At 42.4% G+C, this 23187-nt stretch overlaps 1 protein-coding gene across 1 annotated transcript in view; it reads left to right on the top strand.

Moving 5' to 3' along the window:
- Window positions 1–23187, top strand: part of AIRE (autoimmune regulator) — an 87119-nt gene that overhangs the window by 57644 nt on the left and 6288 nt on the right. The window contains exons 12-13 of the mRNA XM_033957765.1: window positions 4597–4690; window positions 13484–13552. Of these exons, the coding sequence (XP_033813656.1) occupies window positions 4597–4690; window positions 13484–13552 (163 nt within the window). The remainder of the gene's footprint in view (window positions 1–4596; window positions 4691–13483; window positions 13553–23187) is intronic.

Genomic DNA, 23187 nt, shown 5'->3' on the forward strand with positions numbered 1-23187 from the left:
AGGCCTATCACAAGCTCCACCCAAACATTTGCCAAACAAAAGGAAGCGCTGCATATGATGTAGGAGAGCCTGCTATTAAGAACTTTCCAAAGTGACTAAAGGCCTGCGTTAAAGCTGGAGGTGAACACTTTGAGCATTCAAAGTGATTGCAAAATTCTGACATATTGTTAATTATATCATTATTGTACTGTGTTTTAGCTTGATACATTTTTAATGCACAAAAAATCACTAGGTATTAACACTAAAATGTCAGTAATATCATAGCTTAAGATAATTAAATGTTGTTTAATAGTAATATGTAACTATGATGACTTAACAGGTATTAAAATTTCTTGCTGAAATTCAAAGTGGTTGCTGAGAAAATGGCAAAAAAACTAAGGGATTAGGTGCCTACTCAGTCAAATCCTTCTGGCTGGCTCTGCTGCTGATATTCAGTGGCAATTAAGTGGATAGTGCCATTGAATATCACCACAGACTGCCACGGCACTATGCAGTTAGTGCTGGGGCAATCTGGTGCCATGACAAACCTGTTTAGCAGCAATATTCACTCTGCTAACCAGTAATTCTGGATTCTATATATTGCCCTAACAATTGGCTGCCGATCCAAGATATGTGCCCATCTAATTAGTCAATTAGTGCTAATTGGTTACTAGTTGGCACCAATTTGAATTTGCGCGTACAACTTGCTATGCGATATTCTATATCAAAATCCGCCCAAATCCTATAGTTTATAACCCAGATGGGGACATGGCCATGAGCGGAGCATGGGGAGGTTGCAATGTTCCTGAAATTTCCACACAATGTTATAGAATACCTGGGATGTGCACCCTAATTAGGTGTCAGAAGTTACACTTGGTTTCAGCAAGTCTATGAATGGTGTCATTTTTTAGGTGCCAGTAGGTGCCCTACCGGCACCTAAGCTAAGTGAAAAATGCCATTTAAATGACATTTAAATTGATTTTCAAGGCATCTAAAAATCAGTGCTGGAATCACACCTCTGTAGGCGCTTTATGGTGCCTAATGCCACTTTAGGCATGGCTAATGCCAGAAATGGCATTATGTGCCATAAAGCGCCTATGGAATCATGATTCATGTCAAAGATAGGCACTGATAAAATAGACCTTGAAAACCCTGATCTACATTTCCGGCACCTACCTTTGCCAGAGGTGTGATTCTTTAAACAGCACCATTGTGTGATTGGCACATAATTGGTGGTTGCTTTTAAGGTGGCCACCAACGACTGCACCATTTTAGAGAATCTGGATCTTAGTGCTAATTCTGTAATGGGTGCTCATCTTTGAATGCCCATTATAGAATTGCAGTGAGTGCTGATTTTTTTCAGCACCAATTTTTGAGTTCTTTTTACCAAATCTAGCCTTAAGTAGAAAACATAGAAACATAATGACAAGATGAAGGCCAAATGGTCCCTCCAGTCTGCTCATCCACAGCATCCACTATCTCTTCCTCTCCCTAAGAGATCCCACATGCCTATACCATGCTTTTTTGAATTTAGACAGTCTTCGTCTCCACCACCTCTACCATGAGACTATTCCACGTATCTACCATCCTTTCTGTAAAAAAGTATTTCCATAGATTACACCTGATCCTATCACCTCTTAATTTCATCTCATGCCCTCTTACTCTGGAGTTTCCTTTCAGTTGAAAGAGACTAGCCTCATGCCTCAACTTTGCCGGCAGGAGGGATGCCCAGTCTCTCCTGCTGGACACCCCTCCCCGAAGTGGCGTGATCTTTGTGATACCCCCACCCCCTTGCCAGACCATCCATACTACCCCCCAGACCCCCCTCCACCCCTACCTGGACCCCTCACCCCCACCATAACCCCCTCTAACCCCATCCGGACCTCCAAGGACCCCTCAAACCCCTCCCGGGCCCCCTCTAACCTTTTCTTGATAACCGCATGGGTCCTCCCTCCCTCCATCCGTCCATCTGTACCACCTTCATCTGAATGGCAGGCCCGACCCTTCCAGTTCATTGTGGGATGCATCAGAGAGACGCCTAGGGCCTAATTGACCCAGGTACCTAAGGCCCCGCCCATAAGATTCACAGTAAATGATGGTAAATGGAGCTCATGAGGTAGGTGATGGTAGATGGAGATGATGGTAGATAGAGCTCGGGAGGAGTTCTTGCAGCTGGAAGCATCCGACTGGATGCCTACTCATCTGGCGACATCAGAAAGGGATCTTTGGAGACCGGGTTAACTGGGTGTCCACTCCCTCAGACATTGGGAGCTCGGGAGGAGTTCTTGTAGCTGCAGGCATCTGGCTGGATGCCTACTTATCTGGTAATGTCAGAGAGGGATCTTTGGAGACTGGGTTAACTGGGCATCCGCCCCTTTTGAGCCCCATGGGAGCATGGAACTCTGCTCCTTTCAGCACAAATAAGGAAGAGAAAGGGAGGATTGAAAGGGAAGATAGCCCTGATGTTGGTTAAAGGACCAATAAACATTTAACTTCTACTACTTTACCATTAATAGTTGGGTCGTTGCCTCCCCCCAAAACTTCCCAATCATCATGGGGACTTACCCCACCCCCACAACCTGTTCATGAGAGACTTGACTAAAACGGCTTTGTAAAAGAGGGGTAAGTTAGATAAGACATTACAAAAGGAAGGTTCAGTTAAATTCAATGAACAAGACACAAGGATAACCAAGGTAGAGAAGAATCTTGGGAAAATTGAATCTCAAATCTTGTCAATCAGTACAGGCATCTTACATGAAGGATAATTTGATGATTCATTTACAACTGGAGGCCCTTGAGAATACTTCTAGGGTAATCAATCTGAGATTGTTAAATTTTCATGTGAATCATTTTCTCTCTCCTAGGGAATTTTTTAAAATATATATAAAGGATGTGTTACTAAAATGGTTAAAGGGCTGGAGGAGTTGCCGTACAGTGAGAGATTGGAGAAACTGGGCCTCTTCTCCTTTGAAAAGAGGAGACTGAGAGGGGACATGATCGAAACATTCAAGATAATAAAGGGAATAGACTTAATAGATAAAGACAGGTTGTTCACCCTCTCCAAGGTAGAGAGAACAAGAGGGCACTCTCTAAAGTTAAAAGGGGATAGGAAGTTCTTTTTCACCCAGAAAGTGGTAGAAAAGTGGAACGCTCTTCTGGAGGCTGTTATAGGGGAAACACCCTCCAGGGATTCAAGACAAAGTTAGACAAGTTCCTGCTGAACTAGAACGTACGCAGGTAAGGCTAGACTCAAGGTACTGGTCTTTGACCTAAGGGCCACCGGGTGAATGGACTGCTGGGCAAGATGGACCACTGGTCTGACCCAGCAGCGGCAATTCTTATGTTCTTATATACAGTTCGTTCTAGATGTTAAGGATATTGTTAATGCTTATTATATACCACATGGAACTAGAGAGGTTGTCCAAGAAGATGGGATAGATAATATAAGCTCTCCAGATAGCCTTAATCTTACAAAATGTCTAGAAACATCTCAGGATTCTATAACTAAGAGATCAACATTATTGGTTTCTATGTCTTCCGTGGAGAAAAAAAATGACAATTATGAAGTCTTATTTTCATAGAAAGACTGCTATTTTATGGTCAAACAATTTCAGTCTTTCCCAGATGTATCCAGACAAACTCAAATTTGACCTAAGGCTTTTCTCCTGCTTAGGCCTAAGGTTTTTTCTTAAAATTTCCTTGTAAATGTCTGGTTACATGGGGAACTGATTCTTATGTATTTGTGGGCCCAGTTCACTTAGAAACTTTTCTTCTAAATAAAACTGAGAATGCTTTGAAATAAATCATTTTTCTGTTATAGGTTTATTAGGGTATAATATATTTTGCCTGCTTAAAATAAATATGTTCATTAAAATCCTACTCTGTTCCTCATGATGTGGGCTTGTAGGGAAATTGTATTTTCATTTCTTTGCCTTTTCTTGGTGTTTGCCTATTACCCACTATATGTTACTTGTAACAAATGTGAAAATTTCAATAAAAATAAATAAATAAATAAATGACAGTAGATAAAGACCTGCACAACAAGGTGTGCCTGCCACTCATGCTTAAATGCAAATTTGATGAAGTCTTGGCTACAACCATATATCACCCCAAGTATTGATAAGAATAGCCTTACTGTGTCAGACCAATGGTCCATCAAGCCCAGTAGCCCGTTCTCACGGTTGCCAATCCAGGCCACTAGCACCTGGCAAAAACCCAAGGAGTAGCAATATTCCATGCTACCGATCCAGGGCAAGCAGTGGCTTCCCCCATGTGTGTCTCAATGATGACAGTATTCAATGTATCAGTCGTCTTCCCCCCCCCCCTTGAGCTGCAATGTACCCTCACTCGAATCATGTGACAATAAAGTGATCTACAACTCTAGAGTTACTGAAGCTTCACCTGGTTTGTTTGGGGTTTTTTTCCATTTGCGGAAACAGGCCATAACTGTCTGGCATCAGCCTCAGTTCCCACTACTCTTTCCCAAGATAACAACTCAACAGTTAGGTTGGCCTTCCATCCTCTTTCTATTTAGATATTCTCTGAGTCTATCCCACACATATTTACATATAAAATAATAAATAATAAAGTTCTCTATTGCTTTACTCCAATAACCAGGACCCTAAAGTGTAAATCGTGCTGCAGCAACCCTGGGAGTTCATCTCTAGAGAGTGGACTGCTTGCGGACAACCCTGTGCTGGGAGCAGTAAAGGTTAGTGCTATAGTCGCATTAGTGGATGAAAGGAGAAGCAATAATATAGTACTGTGTTAATAAAATACAACCTTATTTTTTGCAACATACGGTAATTAAGGCCTCCCTTTACTAAGCTGCAGGAGCGATTGCCACGCGGCAAGTGCTCCAACGCCTATTCAATTCCTATGGGTGTCAGAGTATTTATTGTGACGGCTTGCACTATCAGGCTTAAGATAAGAGAGGGTAAATATGCTGAATTGTTATGGGGCTTTAGAAACACGTAACAGCATGCACCACTAAAAATACACATCTAGGACTAAATTCTATAATAGGCACCTAAAAAGTGCACAGAAAAAAATAGTGCTGTTCTATAAACAGCTCTCAAAGAATATAACATAAAAAGATTGCAATACTGGGACAGACCAAAGGTCCATCAAGTCCGGTATCCTGTTTCCAACAGTGGTGAACCATGGTCACAAGTATTTGGCAAGATCCCAAAGAGTAAAACAGATTTGGGCCTCCTTTTATCAATGCTACAATGCTTATTAAATTCCTATGAGTGTCATAGCATTTACCTCACAGGCCAGTGCTAAACTGCTGTACCATGGCTTGATACAAAGGAGGCCTTTATGCTGCTTATCCTAAGCAGGTGGATTCTTAAAAATGGCTTATGGACTTTTCTTTTAGGAAGTTGGCCAAACCTTTTTTAAACCTTGCTAAGCTAACAACTTTCATCACATTTTCTGGCAATTAATCTTATACACATTGAGTGAAAAAATATTTTCTCCTGTTTGTTTTAAATCTACTGTTTAATAGTAGTCCTAGTATTTTTTTAAAAGAGTAAGCAAATGATTCACATCTACCTGTTCCATTCCATTCTGTTGTATAGACCAGTGGTTCCCAACCATGTCCTGGAGGAACACCAGGCCAATTGGGTTTTCAGGCTAGCCCTAATGAATATGCATGAAGCAAATTTGCATGCCTATCACTTCCATCATATGCAAATCTCTCTCATGCATATTCATTAGGGCTAGCCTGAAAACCTGATTGGCCTGGTGTTCCTCCAGGACAGGGTTGGGAATCACTGGTATAGACCTATATCGTATCTCCCATGAGTCATCTCTTCTCCATACTGGGAGACAAGTGATATGGTGAGCTGGGACAGACGTGTTCGTGCAGAGATCCTGTTCCCCGGGCCTCCTTCGCTCTAATTAAACTCTTTTTGGAGCCCACTCACCTTGAATTTGGATCAATTTTTATATGGACAAATACTTACTTAGAACAGTGACCCCCCCCCCCCCACCGAAGGAAGTGACATCACCGGGAGTGATGGTAGCTTGATTTCGTTGCTCCTCCAAATCGTGCTATACTTAAAGCTTTTTTTTTGCGGCGAGAGAGAAGTAATTTTCTTTGCTCCAGTTCTATCGAGTGGACAACCTTCGGGGTATCGATGGCGACCAAGAAGGGGTGAGCCAATTTAAAAAATTATGCCTATCAGCCGCCGGACAATTCTGAGGCCTGTGTGGTAGGCAAGCAGCAGCGTGATCTGGGTGATCTTATTTTGAGCACGGAGCCTGCTACTACAGCATCTGACACTTGCCCGGCTACATGTGGGGAAATGCGCTCCTGGATGGCTGATTTGAAATCTACTATGCTCTCGATACAGAGCTCCCTACAATCGGAGGTGACTAAGATCAGGCAATCGGTGCAGGATATGGGGGCTCATTTACATGAATTCGAGGAATGTGTGATTGATCCTGATTCAGATCTTTTTGTCCCTTCAAACGCGATGTGCCCACCTTGAATGTAGATAGGAGGATTTCCAGCTTCGCTTGGAGGATGGAGAAAACTGCAGTCGACGGAATAATGTGCGGGCTCGAGGAGTACCTGAAACAGGCTCATTTTACTGATATTTGTGCACACTTTCTTCAAACGGTTGACCCTTGGGGCTCCTATACCGGTGCTGGATTTTGAGCGGGTTCATCGAGCCTTGGGCCCTCATGTGAGTGATCGACCTCGGGATGTGGTGGCTTGTTTTTCCCGCTACCTGGTTAAAGCCCAAGTTCTTCAAGCAGCTCGAAAATTGGGGCACATCACCTGGGACAATTCCAAAGTGGAGCTCTTTGTGGACTTATCGGCGATTACTCTTAGGAAACGCTGGGATTTTCGGGAGGTCACTCGCTGTTTACAAACGCATGCCATTAGCTATAGGTGGCTTTTTCCTTTTGGATTCTCCTTCCAGGTAGTCTCTCAGCAACATAAAGTTACATTAGTGGAGGAAGCCGTTGCGATATTGTGAGAGGCTCAGCTTTTTTCACCTCAGGAGGAACCGGCTACATCATCTGGAACTGGAGCTCAATCGCAGTGCTGGAAGCGGATTCCTACTAATAGCAAGAGGCTGCAGTGGCGGTCTGGCCTGGAGCAGGGTTCAGCTCGCGCACATACCTGAGATTTTGTGCTCGTTCGTTAACCGGCTGAAAGACTTGGAGTTCTCTGTTTAGTTTGGCTTGTTCCTTTTGTTTGCTTACCGGCATATCGTTGTGCTATTCCTTATCTGAGTGTATGGCAACTTCTCTCTTCACCTATTGTATGGCTAGCATGATTTGAGGTTTGCTGGGTTGTCACTTTATCTTCTAGCCCAAATTATTGAGGGCCTCTGGTTTGTTAGGGGCTGGGGGGAGCAGGGGGTTGGGGGGAGGGGTTGGGAAAGGGTCTTTCTTTGATGTGGATCTGTGCGGGGTTTGCTGTGCTGGGTTGTGATGGATTGTTTGCTGGGAGTATGGCTGCGTGTGTGCATGAAGAGTTTTGAATGGCACCTAATGGTATTTGTTTCTTTACTTTAAATGTAAGAGGTTTGAATGTACCTCGAAAGAGGCAATTGCTTTTTAAAGAGGCTGACCGGTTGAAGGCTGGGGTGGGTTTCTTCCAGGAGACCCATCTTAAGCCACAATATGAGTCGCTTTTGAAACACCCTCGCTATCCTCATATTTACCTTGCTTCGAATGAGGATGGGTCTAAAAAACATGGTGTTGGGATTTTGTATGCCAAGCATCTTGACCCGTGGTACGTGATCCGGAGGGTCATTATATCATTTTGAAAGTGGAGCTTCAGCAGGTGATCTATATTTTTTGCAATCTTTATGCTCCCAATTCTGAGCAAAAAGCTTTTTTGGAGTCTCTGGATCTCGTATTGCGTGGGGTGACAGAGGGCCCTTTGATCATAGGGGGGGATTTTAATTTGACCTATGATACTGGGTTGGATAATTCGACCCAGTCGATTCATTATGGAAAATCTGATAGAAAGCAATTGCACTCTTTCTTCACGACCTGGGCTTTGATTGATCCTTGGAGACATCTTCATCCAACCACCAAAGACTATACTTATTTTTCTGAAGTGCATAATTCGTATTCTCGTATTGACTTTTGGGGGGTTGATAAGGCTTTACTTTCCCGGATATCTGATGTTTCTATAGCTCGGTGGGTGTGGTCTGATCATGCCTCGGTGCATTTTGTTTTGCACCCTCATATGGCTCCTTTTGGCAGGCGGTTTTGGAGACTTTGCGATGGTTTGCTGGCGGATCCAATAATAGTGTCGTGGATTGAACAGTGCCTTAGGGACTATATTCAGTTTAATACCAGTGATGAGATTTCTCCTTTGATTTTTTTTGGGAAGGCATGAAGGCTGTCTTACGTGGCCATATTATATCTATTGGGGTGCATAGACGGCGGGAACGTGGGCAAAAACAGGAGTCCTTATGTCAACAATTGCTTTATTTAGAGCAAGTGCATAAGCGGGTTCCTTCTTCTACCACTCTATTGACTCGTCTGGACAAAGTGTGTAGAGACCTCCAGGTGATGCAGTTAGATGAGCTGTTGGAACAATTACAATCTGTTCAGCAGAAACATTTTGAGCAAGGTAATTGGGCGGGCCGTCTGCTGGCTTACAAGTTGAAGGCCAAGAAATTGAGAAATGTGATTACTATGGTGCGTGCCGTGGATGGTTCTGCCTGCTATACTCCAGAATCTATAGCTTGTGCTTTCTTTTTATCAAATTCTCTATACCCCAGAGCATACAGTATCTCAAGCTCAAATCGATTCCTATTTGGCTCAGGCGCGGCTCCCAGAACTGACGCCTGAGGAAGCTGATGATTTGTCCGTTCCTATATTAGAAGAGGAAACTCTGTGGGCGATCTCTACCTTAGCTTATGGGAAGGTACCTGGGTTGGATGGCTTTACGAATCGCTTCTATAAATGTTTTTGGGATTTATTAGTGGGTCCCCTTACATGGGCTTTTAATAACCTGGATCAGGGTATGGAGGTTTCATTGAAGGGAGACAAACTTTTGATAATATCCGTAGATTGCTTCATTTGATTTGGTTAGTACACCGAGAGAACTTGCCAGCTTTGCTGTTGAGTGTCGATCAGGAAAAGGCTTTTGATCAGGTGTCTTGGCCATTTTTGTTGAGCACTTTATCAACTATGGGTGTTGGGGGGCAATTTTTTACTTGGCTTCAAATTTTATATACAAAGCCTTTAGCAGCTCTTCGTATTAATGGGAGTTATACTGATACTTTTATGTTAGCATGTGGGACCAGACAAGGCTGTGCGCTTTCGCCTTTACTTTTTGCATTGGCTATAGAGCCTTTGGCTTCTCATGTTCGAGCCCAGCAGAAAATTCATGGTGTGGTGTGTGGTGGGCTTTCCACTAAGTTGCTGATGTTTGCTGACGATGTTATTTTTACATTAACCCACCCACGCATTTCTCTCTCGGGGATAATAGATGAACTGACTCGGTATGGTGCAGTATCAGGTTTTCGTACTAATATGGATAAGTCGGAGATTCTAAATTTATCAGTGAACCCCAGAGATTGTGCTTTGTTGAAGGCTAAATATCCTTTTAAATGGGCATCTAAATTTCTCTGTTATTGGGAGTTAATATACCAGCGCAGCTTCGATCTTTATTTGATGTTAATTTTCCGCCGCTTTTGCAATCCCTTTGGGCTGATTTGGATAGATGGGAGAATACTTCCCTATCTTGGTATGGCCATATTCAGAGTGTGAAAATGTTAGTTTTACCAAAATTGCTTTATCTTTTTCAAGCTTTGCCCATTCCATTGTCAGCTACTTTCTTTCGTGGGGTGGCTAGAAGAATTTTTCAATATATTTGGAAAAGTCGACCCCCGCGGGTACCGAGGAGTATGTTGCATCAATTTTGAACCCAGGGGGGTATGGCGGTACCTTGTTTGAGGCGCTATTATGTGGCAGCTCAAGTAAAGTCGTTTTTAGCTTGGTGTAAAGATAGATCGAAGAGTTGGGTTAGCTTGGAAAGAATTTTGGGTTCTGAGGAGCTATGTCGGGTGCTCCCTTGGTTACCGGTGGGGGAGACTCAACAGCTACTTAAAGGGGCTAATCTATTTCTGCATTATAAGTTTGTGGTGTGGGCCCGGACGCGGACCCGTCTTTTCCATTCTAGACTTTATTTTCATAGTACCCCATTGTGGGTGGCGTCAGGCTTTGTACCGGGAAAAGTTGATCTTCGCTTTTGTGTTTGGGCCCAACAGGGTCTTATGGACTTGGAGGATTTTGTGGAAGATGGTAAATTGATCCCATTTACTGATTTGAGGGAAGCTTATGCTTTGACGATGAACGATTACTTTCGATATCATCAGGTGGTGGACTTTATTGGTCGCAAGGCTCTCAGTGATCTTTGTCTCTCAGTGATCTTTGTTTAGAGGAGACCCCACTGGAGTGGGCGCTTATGGGAAGATATGGTAGGGGGTGCATTTCTAGATTTTATAAGGCCCTTATTCAACAACAGGCTTCCCCAATTAAATATATCTCTATTTGGGAGGGACTTTTGCGACCAGTTCCACCAACTATTAACTGGGAGCGGGTGTTTCTTCGCTTACTTCGTGTTTCTATAGCTAGCTCTTTGGTGGAAAATGAATATAAGATGCTCTACCAGTGGTACCTTACATCCCTGCGTCTCCATAAAATGTACCCTCAAGTATCAAATTTATGCTGGAGAAATTGTGGTCAGCCAGGTACCTTTCTTCACATTTGGTGGGACTGCCCGCGGGTTGTCCCCTGTTGGGATATGTTTTTTGAATTATTGTCGGATATCTTACACACCAATCTTACTCGACATATGGGTAGTGCTCGCTTACAAATCCCCTTGGTTCCATTGACTGCTAAAGCCCATAAATTAGCTTGTTTTATCTTTACTGCTGCTAGACTTTTATTGTCAAATTTTTTTCCTCCTATAGGACACCTCAGCCCCACCACTCCACCGCTATAGCTTTCTCAACAAACAAAGCGGGAGATTTATGTGGTGCCTCATCATTGGCAGTCCATCTTAAAGTGCTGCGTGATAATCCTTTCATTCATAATATATACTATAAATAATTCAAATTTAGAAATGTAGAAAAGTTTAAATAGCTTGTATACTTAGCTTAAACACAGCCGAACCTGGGAGTCTAACTCACAAGTCGGGTGACTACAGCGACCTCGGGAGACCCTTGAGACAGCACTATATGTGCGAAACATGTCGGGTCAGACTCCCAGGTTCGGCTGTGTTTAAGCTAAGTATACAAGCTATTTAAACTTTTCTACATTTCTAAATTTGAATTATTTATAGTATATATTATGAATGAAAGGATTATCATGCAGCACTTTAAGATGGACTGCCAATGATGAGGCACCACATAAATCTCCCGCTTTGTTTGTTGAGAAAGCTATAGCGGTGGAGTGGTGGGGCTGAGGTGTCCTATAGGAGGAAAAAAATTTGATACTCCAACCTAGTATTTTTTGCTATATTTACAAGATTTGATTAAGTTGGTATAACTGCTAAGTATTTGCCATTGTTATATAAGACTTTTATTGTCAGCTCATTGGAAACAGTCTTTTCCCCCAGGTCGGACTCACCTATTGCGAAAAGTAGACTTTATTTTCCCGTATGTCTAAATTGACTGCTTTGATTCAGACTCATCTTACTCCCTTTTTTAGATGTGGGATCCCTATATTAGATGGTGTGAAAGTCCCTCATGACCTATGGTTAGCTATATATTTGTTACTTGTAAACTTTTTGTACTGCTATTAGGTATATTTTTGACCCTGGGGTGGGGGTGGGAAGGGGGGTTTGGTTTTAATGGCTGTGTTCTTGTGCATTGTACTGAAGAGTTACAGTACAACATTTTATTTTTTGTTCTTAGGAGTTTGGGGGAGGGGGGTTGAGAGGATATGTTTCATGTGGATTTTTTGATTTAGAATTTGTTATACCTCTGAGACTTTGTATTGTTTTCTGAAAAATTTTCAATAAACAAATTTAAAACAGAACAGTGACCCCAATGAGTTCCAAAACCCTGCAAAAGAATAGAGACTGTGAGAAATCACACCCGCCGGCAGGCACGATAGCAGGCCCTGCAGGGGATTCACCTACTTCTTCCTTGCATGGATCAGCCCAGGAAATGTAATCTCTCTGCTATGGTCTTATCTTCCCTGAGTGCCCCTTTTACCCTTTGGCCCAAATTATTTTTTTCCTGGCTTCTTGCTTCTAATACGAGAGGGTGCTGAAAAGTTATTAGCTCAGCCAAGAAGAGAATGACGTGGATATGTTTCGGTCAATGATCTGAAACAATGTAAATTGGCACTTAATGAAATAAGATAACACTTTTCAGCTGCAGTGGCAAAATAACACTCAGAATTTAGGAAATTGGTTGGTTGGACTGAGAGATTTTCAGCACCTCCTCATATACCCATAAAAGTTTTCACTATGTGTTTTTGCCTCCAACACAATCTTCTTTTCAAGATCGCTCTTTGCCTTCCTTATCAGTGCTGTACATTTGAATTGCTATTCCTTATGCTGTTTTCCACTATTTTCAGTTGGATCCTTCCATTTTCTGAAGAATTTTCTCTTAGCTCTAACAGCCTCCTTCACCTCACTTATTAACCATGCTGGCTGCCGTTTGGTCTTCCTTCTTCCTTAATACATGGAATATATCTAGTATGGGCTTCCAGAATGGTATGGGGCTGTACTCACTGTGCTTTGCTGATGCCTACCTGTGTCTCCTTTATTGCAGCTTGAGTGAAAAGGGAGAACTTTCTGCTTCAAATCCTTACAGGAAACAGTCCATAACTGGAGCTCTTCAGGCTGCCAGTTAGATAAACGATGACTGAGATCTACACTCCCATAGATCCTCACAGCGCAATGGGGGAAGCATAAAATGCAGCCGGCTCCCTGAAACCCAAAGGGGCCCTACATCTTGCAATCAAGCCTCTGATAAATCAGAAGGCGAGCTGGCTCACAGGGAAACAGACCCTGAGCCTCACAGAAGCACAAAGCAGGCTGGCTCAACAGGTACATCTAGTGATTTCCCTGCAAGCTGCAACTTGCCCTTGTGGAATCTGTGTTCTCTCCCAGGCAGATCAGCCCCAAAAATGGTGTCCTCTGGGTACTGAAACCTCATGAAACTGAAGAAAAATACTTGAAAATAATAAAAACCAAACAGAGCAGATCAAAACACATCTTCTCACACCTTGCAGCAGGAAAAACTGAAGAGGGCACTATACTCCACTGGTGAAGGAGTAGGAGTTGAAAGATGTGATTGATACCCTTCTGCAAGCGGTTCAGGAGCACGGAATCATCACTTACCGTACAGACTCCTGTGTTTATGTAACAGAATTGTTATTGTTAAATGTCAATTTCATTTTATGTTTTCTGCTATGTTTATATTGTTGATAAAAGTTTTATATTGTAATTCACCTTGAGTTACAAATGAAAAGATAGGAGATAAATCAGAAGAAATACTTTCAGGTGATTGAAGATTCTGCAAGTGGGGATCCAATGCTGAATAAAGAAGAACTGGACTCCCTCATAAATGAGGTAAAGTGTTGTTTGTTCATGATTTCTTATGATTTACTAACTACCTACCACTATCAACTCTATCCAGATAAAGTTCACTGGACTGAATCTTTAGCACAGACTAGTCAAAGTTATACTGTGATGTAGTAATGCTTTTAGGGGAAACCCTGCAATATTAAAGCACCTATAGGTGCCTAAATAAAAGGTGTGTAATGACATAATTGTGGCTAATACCAGAAGTGGCATTAAGTACCATAAAGCGCCTATGTCGGTATGATACACAGAAAGATGGGCAACGTAAATATAGTCACTTTTATATGGAGAGATATATTAATTACTACACTGTGATACTGTGTTTAAACAAATACCTTCTATAATCACAGCTCAACTTGCAATAATATTATATTTAATTAAATATTGTGAAAACCTCAGACCCAAAACCCGTGACTGGTGATAACACCAAACTGGGGTTCATTGGGGGACCATCATCGTTTTTCACTATCCCCTTACCATCCAACTAGATATTGCATGAAAATCCAGATTGAAAAAACTTATCTGTAGATCGGATGGTATGATCCCAATAATGATCCTCAGCGGTGAATAAATTATCTCGTGCTTATAGTGTGCTAAAAACAATCACTGTTACTCCTCCATAATATATCCTTGTCCCCCCGACTCAAGTTTCGAGGAATGTCTTCTTCAGGGAAGGACTCTATTAGAACAAACATACAGTGAAGTAAATCTTACGTTTTGTAAGATTAATAAAGTTTGAGGTTCCCGTTTATACTGGTTTTAAGATTTAGTACATTTAATAATTCCACACTGATTTACTTCACTGTATGTTTGTTCTAATAGAGTCCTTCCCTGAAGAAGACATTCCTCGAAACTCGAGTCGGGGGGACAAGGATATATTATGGAGGAGTAACAGTGATTGTTTTTAGCACACTATAAGCACGAGATAATTTATTCACCGCTGAGGATCATTATTGGGATCATACCATCCGATCTACAGATAAGTTTTTTCAATCTGGATTTTCATGCAATATCTAGTTGGATGGTAAGGGGACAGTGAAAAACGATGATGGTCCCCCAATGAACCCCAGTTTGGTGTTATCACCAGTCACGGGTTTTGGGTCTGAGGTTTTCACAATATTTAATTAAATATAATATTATTGCAAGTTGAGCTGTGATTATAGAAGGTATTTGTTTAAACAACGTAAATATAGGCCTGGAAAATCCTGGCCTACATTTCCAGCATCTTTTTCAGAGGCGCAAATCTCTATAGGGTGCCATCATGTGATTGACGTGATTGGCAGCCTATAGAGAATCTTGGCCTTAGTATCTTTTTTTTTGTTTTGTGTATGGTTGTTTTTTGGTTATTTTTTTAATCTGGGTACTTTTTTTAATCTGGGTACTTTTTTCTTACACAAAGGTCAGTGGAGGTGGAATAGGGTCTATTGTCAAACTCATGGCAGACAAGCATTCATTGATGGCCTGCACTAAAATATCTCTTGATTCTCCCTGTTATGATTACTTACGAGCCAAATTTTCATTATGTAATTAACCAGATGTTAAATTTAGAGAGTGCATTAGATATTATGCAATATCTAGTTGGATGGTAAGGGGACAGTGATATAATTTCCCCGCAGGCCCCATATTTGACATGCTTGGTCTATTGTGACCATGAAGATTTGTCCAGCTAACATCCAAAGTTAACCAGACAACCTTTTTGAATATGGACTTCTTTTAATAAAAAAATAACTTCAGTTTTAGGGACATGTTTATGTTTATTAAAATTTGATATATCACCAAATCTTTAACATAGGTCTCAGTGGTTTACATTAACACAAATTGTATGTGTTGAAATAAAATAAATTAAAATAAAATAAAAAAGGAACACCATTTGAAGATAGGAAAGCACTCAGAGCACAAACAAATCACAGTTCATCTCAAAATTAAGCTACATTGTGCTCTTTAAGGAATAATAATAATAATAATAACTTTATTCTTCTATACCGCCACAATCTTGCGACTTCTAGGTGGTTTACAATCAAGAGTGCTGGACATTCAGCGAAATACCATAAGTAGATATTCAGAGGAAATACAGAGATCAGAGACCTCAGGAGGCAATAGTATAGAAATACAATTTGTTGAGCGAAAATGTAATATGTACAGGAATGTCTGCTGAATCCTCAATAAATATGATCTACTGATAGAGAATCTACCCAAAACGCTAGATGAAAAAAATGAGTCATCAGAAGCATTTTGAAAGCTTTAATATTCATCTCAGACCTAATATGTCTTGGGACACCATTGCAAAAATTAGGCACTAAGTATAAAAAGGCTTTAGTACGAGTTGATTCCCATTTCATTTTGTATACTGTTGGAAGAACCAGCCTATTATCTTGCATCGATCTTAATGTACGTGCTGTAGAATAGGGAATTGTCAGAGCGCTTTGATAATCAGGAATCATGGAGTGAAAATGATTTATGAGTGAATACTAGTATTTTAAATTGAATTCTGTAAACAATTGGAAGCCAGTGATATTGTTTGTATAGAAGGGTAACATGATCATATTTACCTTTATGCCCTAATAACTTTATAGATGTGTGGCGCAGTGGTTAAAGCTACAGCCTCAGCACCCTGGAGTTGTGGGTTCAAACCCATACTGCTCCATGTGACCCTGGGCAAGTCACTTAATCCCCCCATTGCCCCAGGTACATTAGATAGATTGTGAGCCCACTGGGACAGACAGGGAAAATTGTTGAGTACCAGAATAAACTCATGTAAACCGTTCTGAGCTCTCCTGGGAGAACGGTCTAGAAAATTGAATAAATAAATAAATAGATGTATTCTGTAAGGTCTGTAAAAGCTTGATATTGAATTTAGTAAGACCTGCATATGCTATGTTGCAATAGCCCCTAATGAATATATATTTTTCTTTGGGGGTTTTAATATTTTGCTTGTTTGTTTTAAGTATACCAATAGAGGAGACCTACTGCTTTCACTAAGCTGCATTAGCTATTAACATGGCAGCATGGATTGTTGGAGTAGACTGCTATGATGTGCTGCTCAAAAAGCGGCCTAGCAGATCTATTTATGTGTAACATTTGGTATACCTAACATGACCATACATCCCATTTTGAACGGGACCATTCCTTTTTTAAGGAGCCTATCCTGTTGTCCCCAAGCACAACTTCGGGACATCAAAATGTCCCCTTTGCAGAAAGAGAGCAACTCATCTACCGTGTTCCCCCCAAAATAAGACCTACCCTGTAAATAAGCCCTAACATAATTTTTGGGGTAGGTCGTAATATAAGCTCTACCCCCAAAAAATAAGCCTTAGTCGCCAGCAGCAGCGCTTCCCCCCGCCCGCTTGCCCCCTGCCGCTGCCCTCCCCGCCATGCAGCTGAACCCCTGCTGACCTTCCATCTTCCCCTCCCATCCAAACCCCACCAACCGTGAACCATACATACCTACCTCCAGAGCAGTGTCAGGCCAGCTTCACTCTAAACAGGCTTTGCGTCCTTCTCTCGGGGCATTCCATGTGCTGCGTTACTGATGACATCATCAGTAATTCAGTAGAGGGAATTCCTTGGTGGAGAAGGCCACGAAGCCTGTTTAGAGTGATGCCGATCTGACGCTTCTCTGGAGGGAGGTATGGCTCGCGGTCAGCGGGGTTCGGGTGGGAGGGAAGGATGGAGGGTCAGCGGGGGTTCAACTGTGTGGTGTGGGGGGGTGCTCAAGGGTTCTGATGCACAACGGATGGGAGGGAGGGAAGGATAGAAGCTGGGCAAGGGTTCTGCTACACAAGGGATGGGAGGGAAGGATACACATACTATTACCTAAAAATTAGTAGATGTCCCGTTTTAAGGAAAAAAAAAATGGTCATGTTAGGTATACCTAAGGTGACCATACGTCCCGTTTTGAATGGGACCATCCCTTTTCAGATCCCCTGTCCCATTGTCCCCACGCACAGCTTTATATTTTTATTGTAATGTACACCGGCCAGATATTTATTTGATGGTCGGTATATTAAAACCTAATAAACTTGAAACTTGGAATGCCGAAATGTCCCGTTTTCAGAGACGGCGTCCCGAAGTTGTGTGTGGGGGACAATGGGACAGGCGATCACGAAGAATGGGCTCTCTCCCTGCTTCCCCGCCACCGCAGCAATAACTGCAAGAAAGGAAGGGCCAGGTGCCGGCCCAGAAGCCTTCTCCCCGATGTCAATTCTGACATCAAAGAGGAAATTCCAGGCCAGCCAATCTCAGATGCCAGAATTGACATTGGGGAGAAGGCTTGAGGACCAGCACCTGGACCTTCCTTTCCTGTGGTTGTTGCTGCGGCGGTGGTGGGCGGGAAGCAGCAGCGGGCGGTGGCAGCCCTGGTGGGGGGAGCAGAAGAATCGGTGGTAGACCAGGCTTCGGAGGGAGGGAGGCAAACAGACTGGCTGGCTTTGGCACTGCAGGGAGGGAGGGAGGTAGGCTGGATGGCTTCAGGGGAGGGGGTGGGACAAAGGCTGGAAGGCAGTGAGGGGGACATAGGAAGGAGGGAGGGAGGAAGGAAGGAGAGAAAGAGGCAAAGAAAGGAGGGGGGTTGTAAACAGAAGAAAGACTAGAGAGAGAAAGGCCTAGGCCAAACGGGAAAGACAGGAGGCAGATGCAGGACTATGGGAGGTTCAGACAGAGGGGGAGAGACCCTGAGGAAGAACAGGGAGATTGATGCAAGATCATAGCAGAAGATGGAGAGAGAGGGAGACCTGGAACAAAGGTACAAAGGAGAACTGACACTGGATCTAGGGAGGGTAACAGAGGGAAAAGAGAGAGAGAGAGAGAGATAGAAAGACCTGGACCCAAAGGGGATGGGGCTGGATTGTGAAAGAAATGCTGGAAAAGGAAGGGAGGGAGGGAGGGAGGGAGGGAGGGATCAGGGCAGGACTGAAAATTAATAGATGTCCTGTTTTGATGAAAAAAAAATGGTCACGTTAGGTATACCCAAAAAGTAGAGAACACAAGAAAAGAAAACAAGTAAAAATAAGCAACCAGACCTTATGTTTCCCAAGGCCCCAACCGTTTCACATTTTTCATCAGGGGCTGTGCTTCCATAAGCTATTGCACATAAATCTAAAAAATACATACAATCAATGATTACTTGAACATTGATAAAGTGTAAAAACTAGCAAACAGTACATAACAATGAATGTACTTAATCTCTATAAATATTAAATACTAATAAATACTTTAAAAAATTTTGCATGTTACTCATGGTATTTCTCTTGCGAAGCCTCTTTGTTCTTTTTTTGTTTTCTTTGTTTTTTTCTTTCTGTTTAGCACACAATTACAGGGTCTCTCAATGTATGTCACTACCACTCGTTTATTCTATCAGATCAATTGTTGTTGTAATCATTTTTCTTAAAGACACTACATTATTACTAATTGGAAGGATTGGAGGAGATTAAATTATAACTTTTGGTGGAACTCTTTATGTCATATCTATAAAATGGAAAGGTTTATTGCACTACAACGGGGATATTTTAAGAAATTTCAGGATGTGTGGAAACCATTAACAAAATATTGTAAAGATTAATTGAAATTATTTCCCTTATATTTATCAATTTAAAGTGTAGGGAGGGGGAGTTTTATTATGATATGTTTTATATGATAATGGAGTATATGGGTGGGAGGGATGGGAAAGCGGAAGGGAAAAGAATTGATGAAATGTACCAATGATTGTTTGTAAGTGATGTATTTATTGTTAATGTGAATGAATATATTTAACACTTAATGTAATTATGAAAATGAATAAAGAATATTTTTTTTAAAAAAGACACTACATTATGTGTCAGGTTTCATTGCAACTGATACAATTGTTGGAAAGATTTGTGGCTTTAAGTCAATAGTCACACTGAATCACACTGTTTCACATTCAATGAAAATCTGACTTGACTTTGAAGCGTTCTGTCATCATCACGTCGGAAGTATTTTGATTGGTCTTGCATACCCGTTCATGAGTTTAAAAACTCCGCCTTTCAGGGTGCCCGACACAACATTTTGCTGTGCGAGTATTAACTATGAGGCGTACATGAACATTGCCTGATAAAGTAATCAGTTTGGATTAATTTTAGTAATATTTGAACGGCGCTGTGACTTGTTAAAGTGTGATTTATGTTTTGCATTAGGATTGATTGGCAAATGCGGCAAGAGTATTTAACGTTTAGGACGCCGCCACCATTTTGACATATCTGTTTAGTTCGCGATTGGTAGTGTACATTTCATTGAGAGTATGTTTTGATTTCAATTGTCATCTACTTTTATTGAGTTATAACTAGGGTGTTTATTTATACTTATAACAGTATGTTTGTTATCATAGAAATGTATCAGAGCTATGCTTGCTCCGGTTCACAACAATGCTTGTGGGCTGAACAGTGTTTTGTATCCTATTTTGGATACAGGTTCAGATAGAACAAGTATTTCCCGTCTTTATACCATGAGTAACATGCAAAATTTTTTAAAGTATTTATTAGTATTTAATATGTTTAGAGATTAAGAAAATTCATTGTTATGTACTGTTTGCTAGTTTTTGCACTTTATCAATATTCAAGTAATCATTGATTGTATGTATTTTTTAGATTTATGTGCAATAGCTTATGGAAGCACAGCCCCTGATGAAAAATGTGAAACGGTTGGGGCCTTGGGAAACATAAGGCCTGGTTGCTTATTTTTACTTGTTTTCTTTTCTTGTGTTCTCTACTTGAGATTTCTGTTTTTTGGACATTTTTTGTTCTCTTCATTTTTTGTTGACATGTTAGGTATACCGCCATTTGGCAGACCATCATGATGCTTTACAAAATCTAATATATAATGAGTGATTTACAAGGAATAGAAGCAAAGACACGCAGGCCGATGCTTGGAATTCAGGCACTGTAGAGAACAATGCCAGAAACCATCTCAGGAATAGCACAGAAAAATAACTTCCTAATTCTCAACACTAACAGCAGGCAAATTTTATGCATACTGTTAGTTTTGAATATTAGGAAGTTATTTTTCTGCCTGTGCCTGGTGCTTTTACACTTTACTCCAAAGCTCTGTGTGAATGTCATGCTCATAGGTATGCTTTCCAGCCAATATGCTGCTGCCGCTGGGTTAAGGGATGAAAGAGCTGATAACTGCTAGGTAGGATTTGATTTTTGTGCAGGTGAGGGGAAAGGGGATTTGCTGTCTCTCTGCTGGTGGCCTCCCAGACCCCGTCCCATAATAGTACTAATTGTAATACCATTTTTTACATTCATTTTGCATATATACAAACAATATACAGTGGTACCTTGGTTTACGAGCATAATTCGTTCCAGAAGCATGCTCGTAAACCAAAATACTCGTATATCAAAGCGAGTTTCCCCATAGGAAATAATGAAAACTCGCTTTATGTTCCCCCCCCCCCGAGGCCAGCGGTGCTGCTCCCCCCCCAGAACCGGCATTGCTCCCCCCGCTTATGAAGGCCCCCCTGCGTGATCCGCCACCCACCCGCTCGTTTCGCCCCCCCCCGCGATCTGGCGACCCCCCCTCCTCACATCGCACCCCCTCTCTGCGTTGCGACCCTCCCCGAATCCAGCATCCCCTAGGCATCCACCCACCCACCCGATCACATTTCTTACCCCCGTTTGGCACCAGCACCGGTACCAACGCACAGGACATGCCGGTGCCCGAAAATCTGCCTCCTTTGCGCTGGGCCTTGAGCATCTGTGCATGCTCAGGGCCTTTGGGTTCTCTCCGAGATTCTCATATTCGTGGTTTCAGCAATCGCAGTTTTGATTATTCATGGTTTTTAGCTTGCTGGCTCCTCCCCTCAAATGACATCAGCTTGCATGGAGAAATCACCAATTCCAAGCGATTACAGAGAAAAATCACTGATTCCCAACACTTTTTTCACCATGTTTTGCCTCTCCTTCAGGAATAGGCCAGGTCTCCCGCCATGTTATTCACAGTTTCACCATATTCACGATGGTTTTTAATAGAAAACAGCGAATAACATATGAAAAAGTTATTTGCGGTTTTTCTGTATTTGTGGCTTTGTTAATCCCCTATCACAGTGAATACGGAGGGAGAAGTGTATGTTTTCAACATTCATTCCTAGAAGAACACCTGGCCTTGGTCACACATGCAGAACACAGATAACCCCTAAGCAAATACAGGACCAGAAACTAAAAGTACTAATATATACAAACAAAATCCTAAGATTCAAGACTCTGTATGCAGTACAACCCCCAGGGAAATAGAAACAAATGCATTTCTTCCTGAACAGTGCAAAATATAGGGCTCCTTTTATCAAGCCACGATAGCGGGGTTAACGCATGCGACTTTTCATCACGCATTAACCCCCGCGCTGGCCTAAAAACTACCGCCTGATCAAGAGGAGGCGGTAGTGGCTAGCGCAGCTGGTTGTATAGCACACGGTATTATGCACGTTAAACTGCCAGCGCGCCTTTGTAAAAGGAGCCCATAGACAGCTGGAGCATTGAAGCTGCGTGTGGCTGCCATAAAGGTCATCTCTGACGCAACCGGAAGTTGCATCAGAGACGACCTTTATGGCAGCCATATGCAACTACAACGCTCGGCTGCTGTAGGAAGGTAATTTAGACTCGTGGCCACAGGGCAGGGAGGTTTGTTGGACCGAGCCTGTTGTTGGTTGGTCAGGCGGGCAGGGAGGAGGGGAGAAAGGTAGAGTGGAGAGGAAAAGACGCTTAAGGGAAATGGGTAAAACAGAGGGGGGAGAAGGACGCTGAAAGCACATGGGGAAGACGGGGGGAGAAGGATGCTGAAAGGACATGGGGAAGATAGAAGGGGGAGAAGGATGCTGAAAGCACATGGGGAAGACGGGGGGGGAGAAGGACGCTGAAAGGACATGGGGAAGACAGAAGGGGGAGAAGGACGCTGAAAGCACATGGGGAAGACAGAGGGGGCGAAGGATGCTGATAGGACATAGGGAAGATGGGGGGTAGAAGGATGCTGAAAGAACATGGAGAAGACAGAGGGGGGAGAAGGATGCTGATAGGACATGGGGAAGATGGGGGGGAGAAGTCGCTGAAAGGAAATGGGGAAGAGAGAGTGGGAAGAAGATGCTGAAGGGAAATGGGGAAGAGAGAGTGAGGAGAAGACACTGAAGGGAAATGGGGAAGATAGAGTGAGGAGAAGACGCTAGCAGGGAAGATGACAGAGATGCCAGACTATGGGGGAGCGGAGGGAAGAAGATGGGTGCCAGACCAATTTGGAAGGGGGAGAAAGGGAGTGGCACAGTAACAGAGCAAATGGAAGATGCAGAGAGAAGAGAGACAGTGGATGGAAGGAATTGAATGAGAATATGAGGAAATCAGAAACCAGGCACCAAAGGTAGAAAAAAATTCTATTTCTTTTTTTTTTTTTTTTTTGATTCAGGATAAAGTAGTATATTAGTTGTGTTGATAAAAATTTAAAAAACAAAGCTCTGCCATCTGAACATCTCTTTCTCCAGTTCAGCAGCCAGAACTTTGATTTATCAGGATGGAATAAGCTAAATATTGCAGTACTAAGGCTTGTATGGATGCTGCGGGGACGGTGACGGGGCGGTGAATGGGATGGCGGTGATAGGGCGGTGAAGAGGACGGTGCAGTGACGGGGAC

The sequence above is a fragment of the Geotrypetes seraphini genome, chromosome 9 (genome assembly GCF_902459505.1).
Source record: "Geotrypetes seraphini chromosome 9, aGeoSer1.1, whole genome shotgun sequence".
NCBI classification, from domain to species: domain Eukaryota; kingdom Metazoa; phylum Chordata; class Amphibia; order Gymnophiona; family Dermophiidae; genus Geotrypetes; species Geotrypetes seraphini.